The 6,891-nt window shown below is 28.4% G+C and overlaps 1 protein-coding gene across 1 annotated transcript; it reads left to right on the forward strand.

The window, feature by feature from the left end:
* Window positions 1-5,604: 5,604 nt before the first annotated feature.
* On the forward strand, window positions 5,605-6,891 carry LOC106329540. Its single transcript, XM_013768224.1, has one exon. It carries the CDS (start codon window positions 5,773-5,775, stop codon window positions 6,730-6,732), a length of 960 nt encoding a protein of 319 aa, XP_013623678.1. The 5' UTR covers window positions 5,605-5,772; the 3' UTR covers window positions 6,733-6,891.

The raw sequence follows: 6,891 nt of genomic DNA on the forward strand, positions 1-6,891 counted from the left end.
TTCAAAGATGAAGTGGGTCACCACCCATCGTTATATTCCATATTTTCATCTTTACTTAGACACATGCGACTGAAAAGTAATGAAAGGCGGCTATTAAGTTGCTGTTTGCTATTAACGCCAAGGCCATCTCCAACTCTGCTCCAAAACTCATTCCAAATTCCATTTTATAGTAAAATCATTTCCAATTCTATTCCAGAATCTACTCCAAAATGTAGTAATAGACATAATTACTCCAAATATGGAATAAACCAACTTATTACTCCAAAATAAAGATTTTTTATTTATAAAATGATCTTCTATATTTAAATATTTTCATTTTTAATAAAATATTATTATAAATAAATATATAAATATTATTTTACTATATTTTATAAAAATTACTGTTAATATTTTTTAATTATATAAATATACATCTAATGAACTATTTTATGCAACAAAAGATATATAATATAAACCATAAAAAACTATACATATAAAAAATAAAAGATAAGCACCATACAAAAGATATATAATATAAAACATAAATAATCATACATATGAAAATGGACTATTTTGCAAATAGTATAAATGAAAGGTGATATTACTAATTTTTTAATAAACATAAAACATAATATATTAAAAATATTCTATTTTAGAGTAGGAAATAAAATAATACATTAGAACAAAACTCAACTCTATTTTGGAGTTACTCTATTTTAGAATAGAAAATGGAGTAATACATTGGAGATGCTCTAAGTGATTATCCGCACGCATGCATGGAATGAAATTTATATTATAATAATGATTGAATACTAATTTTGTATATTCAATTATAATTATATTATGTCATAAGCCATATATATATATATTAATCTGAATATCTATTAAATGTGATTTTTACTCATATAGTTTTTGTATTATTTGTATTATAACAAAATTTTAAACTATAGATCATAAAATTTTCAGTGTGAGATTTTTAACAATTTTCGTAATTTATAGTCTTTTTAAAAAATTCAAAATATAACATATACGAAAAAATCTAAATCTAAAATTTTATTATGTGTTTAATATAAATTTTAATTTATTTTAATAATATAAACTTTAAAATAATGGAAGATATGTAGATTATTATTAAATCTTTATTATTAAAATTATTAATTGTCAAATATATATTTTATTCACTTTTGGTAATTTCATAGTTTTTAATTAAGGAAAGAAAAAAAAATAATTATAGATTGTTAATTAATTTCATGATTAGTTTAATGAAAATATATTATATATGTTTAGTGGACCAACATATTTTTCTAGAGACTTTAAAAATATTTTAGTGATGACAAATATCATAGCTAAAATGTTGTAATGTTTCACTTTGAATATATAAGGGATTTCAAAGAAGTTCAACCTAATTGGTTCTTACTCTCATCACAGATTTGTTTAAAAATACCTTCCACCGAGTGATATGGATAATGGAAATTATAGTCCTGCCTCTCTTTTTTTTATAAGAAGTTTAAGAAAATTTGTTTATTTAAAATATAAGTCGGTTTTATATGTTTAGGTAATTTTTATTTTTATTGAATATAGTATGACCAACCAAATAATATATTTTTATTTATGACTGATTTAATTATCCATAATTTAATATATCAAATTTTATTTTAAAAAAGTTAATAATTTTCTTAATTTTTATGCTTTCAACTAAAATTACCTACATGAAAAAAACATGGGGAGTATTTCAAATAAAGAAAGCATGGGCTTATGGAATGTGGACTTTTAGATTTTTTCCATTTTGTTTGATTTATCCAACAACTACGCTGCTTAACATCATCTGATCCTAATTTTTTGATGTTTCTTTTAACTTGGTTCAGAAACAAAAAAAATCAGTGGGGGCAAATTTAAGAAAATAAATTCACAAGAAATACATTAAAATTCAAAAAAAATCACTGCGGGCACTTGCCCCCACCCTGTAAACAGTAAATCTACCCTGCCCTCAGGGTAAAAATATTGTTATTTGCTACCAATTATACTGCTTGGCTACTCTTCAAAACAATGATATGATAATGTTGAATTTTTTTTAAAAAAAAAAGACAAAACATTTAGAGAATATCGTAATTTTTGAACTAATATTGTACTTGGCATATTGGATTACTTGTCATCTTAGCAAATACTTTTTAAAAAAATACCTTTAGATGGTATTAAATCAATTTTTTTGTTCATACAATAATATATACGTGAGAAAATCTTCTAAATAACATTCATTTAATGGTAATAAATAAATATATTTACTATTTGAATTTAAAGTTTATTAGTTAAGGTTTAAATTTAATATTTAAAGATGGAAATATGGCTTAGAGTTTAATGTTTGGAATGTAGTTTTATTTTGGTATTTTCTCTCTTTAAATATTATTTAGTGATAAAAATTTAAAAGTGCTATTTATGAGATTTTCTCATATTTTATTAGTATGATTAAAAGTTTATTAGTATGTTAGCGGTCTAGTGGTTAAACTCAACCTGGAAAGTCATGGATCCGAATGTCGCTAGGAGGTGATTATCTTGAGGGACCTTCAGGCTTCTGGGGTGATCACCAGCCTTCCTGGATGCCTCGGTGGGCTCCCCAGCTAAGCTCCGGTGGACGGTTATTGACGCTAGTCGGATCCTCCCGAGACTCCGGATACCAGGGTCATCAACAAAAAAAAAATCTAATGTTAAAAATGAATATCAAAATCAAGAAAAGTTAAATAAAAATCAGGCATAGTCTCTTTTTTTTTTGTAAACGTCGATGTGGAAACTTTGTTAATTTGCTATTATTACTCTTTGCGATTAAAAAAGTATATTTTTTTCCTAAACTGGAGTAAAATGTAGGAAAAAGGTTCAAGTTTGCTGATTTTGTTATCGAATCAATGTGGTATAACATATGATTTATTGTGTTTGAAGAATACCAGTTTGATTTTGTGAAGAAATTAAAGCTTACATAAAAACAATAGTTGCTCTCATGGGTGGGCATTCCGATACCCGTCCGGTTCGGATCGGATATTTCAAATTTTTTGTTATTTTGATATAGGGGTATAGAACTTTTCTGGTATTTCTACACTTTAGGTTGAGTTCGGATGTTCTAAGTTTTGATTGGTTATTTCGGGTCGGGTCTGAACTTTAGATTTTGAAAAAGTCAAAATTCTTCATTGCTTAAGTTTTTAGTGTTTACGAATATACTTTTAACTTAACTATATAACTTTAACAAATTGTGTTGTGGGAAACTATTATTACTTATTACGTAACCATAGATATACAAGGGGACCCCAGTTTTCATTCAACTTCTCATCTCTTATATGTTAAAAAAAAATTGTAATAAATGTGTTACACACTAATTGACACGTGATATGATAGTCTCATGATCATTTTAAAATAACGTGTTCATACACCAATTTTCTTAATTCTAACATAGACAATTTAATGGTTGACACATCTGATTTTTTTAATTAGTTTTTTTTGTTCATGTATTTTTAACTTTTATATTAGTGAATTAAAGTTCTCTCCATTTAACTACTGAATAATATCATTGTTGAAATAAATAAATTACAGAATCACTAAGATTCACATAAACTAAAATACTAGAACGAAAATGTTTTTAGAAATTAAATATTTTGTACGTTACCGAACTTGGCCATGGTCGAAGCTTTTGTACACGAAGAGAACAAATAATTGTGATTGGTTATGCATTTGTTACACAAAGTTGGATTTTTAGTTTTGTCAAATATTGTTTTTTATAGAGTTTTCATATCAGACCAAGAATTATAAATATAATATAATTGCTATAAAATATAAGAAATCACATTATTTTCGACCCAACCGTGACCCCTTTTCACTCGATTGTATTGTGTTTTTATTATATTTACAAATAATGTTTATTAAGAAAGTATACTTTACTGGTTTAACTATATCAATTTGCAACATGCCCAACCATATTGAGACGTTGCCCAATATTTTTTATTGGTATTCTCAAAGTATGGTCCAATAATTATGTACGTAAAATAAGCCCAAAATATTTGTTTTACATTTATTTATTTTTCTTTATACTAGTAGAAGAAAGTAAGTATGGATAGAACATATGGATCCAAAAAACCAAACCGAACTTGATTTGAAAGTAATACTAAAGACAAACTAAAAACTAACTAAAAACTGATTAATTACTTAGATGGATCTTTTTTTTTTTTTGAAAGCAAAAGCATTTATAGACTCATGTAGACTCTGTAAACAACTCTGCATCCATGTGTACGACGAAAGACGGTTGTATCCGAGCACAGCGTGCCAAGCGATCCGCCTTTATGTTTTCCGTCCTAGGAACATGAACGATCTCTGAGTTGATGAAGCTTCTTCTCAAAAGCTTAATATCCTCTAGATAGCTTTCAAATGCTGGCCATTCTTTTGGTTTTGAAATCATCTTCACCAATTGAGAACAATCCGTTTCAAACTTAGATAGATCTAAAATTTTAATATTCGAATAATTATACCTGATTCTATCTAAACTGTAATATTTTGGATACCATAAATATCTAAATCACAATTATATACTTAAATATATCAATTATTTTTAATATATATATATATATATATATAAGATATTTAAAAATATGAAAATATATAAACATTATCAAAGTAGTCAAAATAAATATCTAAAAATAACAAAAAAGGTTCAAAATGCTGAAAATATCTATTTATTCTCAATCTAAATATTTAAATTGAAATAATTTTTATGTAACCTTAAGTAGTTAGTCTTAGATTATTCAATTTTTTTATGTTTTATATTATTTTTATTTTTCAGATTATGAGGAATTAAATATATTTGGATTTTTATTAAAAATTATATAATTTAAATGAGTTTCTGAACTCGAATCTGAACCGAATCCGAACCAAACCCGCAATGATTCGAACAAAATCTTAACCAAATTCAAACCGAAATGGGTAAATATCTGAATCAAATTTAAATAATCAATTCTAAAAATCCAAAATCCGAATATATCAATTGAATCTGAACGGATATCTAAATGTTCATTCCTAAAAACTAATATAGGACAAATTCTTTAGTACAAATAAATAATCTTATCAACTATTTTTTTTGCGTGCACGGCGCATATCATTTAGCTAGTTAAATAATATAGCGCAGACCTAACCCAACTGTATGCTTAGCGCATTTTCAGACCATAGATATAGTATATCATTATTTATACATTTAAAAAACTAAAACTTCAATACAATAAATTGAATACAAGTAAAACATAGAGTAAACAACATAATTTGAATATTTTGGGAAATACAAATTTACAACGCATTGATATTTACAAATCAGTTGTAAAATACTGTTGAAAGAAATATAATAATTAGTAGATATTGGAAGAATCAATTACGAAAGTTTCTCTAAAATGTTTTTAAGTTGCTTTAAATTCAGTTAGAGAAAAGGTATAGAAATTGGTTTATAAAATATCTAAATTTAAATGCATAACACACATTTACTCGTTGGAACAGAGATACAATGATTGAAAATTATATGACACTACGTGAAAGTAAAGAAATATCGGGTTTTTTTTTTTTTTTTTTTTTTAAGGAAATATCGGGTTTGTTTTGAGATTACTCCCAATTGATGCTTTTTAAATTATTTGATTTGGTCAGCAAAAACGGTCTAAGTTCTCTCTTTCCTCTCGCCTTCGTTGATCCTTTTTAGTTCCCTTCTTCTCATCGACCTTGAGATATCTCAGAACTCATCGCAAATCAGACATTTCTCAGAAAGACAGAAAAAGAAGAATGGAAGTGATGAGGTTAACTGCTCCATCTTCACAAAGAAAATTCACTGGTGGCTTCTTAAGTGCACCAACAAGTCCACGAAGAATAACAGAGTGGTACAGAGAGTACGAGGAGGAGGCAAAAAGAAACTTCTCCGAACGTTCTTTGATGCCTTTCGATTGGGAAGAGAATCCATGCAGTCCGAGAAAGATCACTGACAATGAAGAAGAAGATACTGTTGATGATTTTGCCTTCGAGATCGGTGATAAATCTGAGAGTAGGTCGCTTTTCGCAGAAGAGCTCTTTGATGGAGGCAAAATCAAACCCTTGAAGCCTCCTCCGTATTTGCAATTAGATAATCAACAGTTTCATTACAAATTCTCATCTCCAGATTCTTCTCCAAGATCACCTATTGCTCATGGCAAGGACATCCTCCGCAAAGCTTTTCCGCCAAGAAAGAAACCTACAGATGTAGATCCTTTCGAGGTCGCCATAGATAACATTCGCAAAGGCGTTGGAGAGGAAAGAGGGAGAGAGAGGCTTCAGAATCCGGGCCGAAGAGCCACTCGATCACTTTCTCCTTTTCGGGTTTCAGCTTATCCATGGGAAGAACAAGAACAGAGAGAGGTAAAAGGTCATGAACAGAGAAAGACCTCTTTCTCTTCTATACCATCTACATCTTCATCAACTTGCGTGTCTTGCAAGTTATCTTCCTCAAAGAAATGGAGGCTAAAGGACTTGCTTCTTTTCCGTAGCGCATCAGAGGGAAGAGCAAGGCACAACAACAAAGATTTCATGAAGTCGTTATCGGGTTTGTTCAGGAAACAAGAAGACAGCAAGAGCTCGAGCTCTAGAGGAAGAGGATCACCGTCTATCTCCTCCGCCCATGAATTCCATTACATGGCTAAAAAGGCAGAAGCAAAAGGTTTGAAGAAAAAGACTTTCTTGCCTTATATGCAAATAGGAAGATTCGCCTTGTAAACTATAATCTTATTATTGGTTAATTCTTTGAAGCGCAAACCCAAAATGATTATATTGTTTGCTTAATTACATGATCTAAAGAACTGACTCATTTCTACTCTCTTGCCTGGTTGATGCGTTTAGGAAGCAAGTAAAATGAACAATAATCATTTGAGATTA

The sequence above is a fragment of the Brassica oleracea genome, chromosome C3, assembly GCF_000695525.1.
Source record: "Brassica oleracea var. oleracea cultivar TO1000 chromosome C3, BOL, whole genome shotgun sequence".
NCBI lineage: Eukaryota > Viridiplantae > Streptophyta > Magnoliopsida > Brassicales > Brassicaceae > Brassica > Brassica oleracea.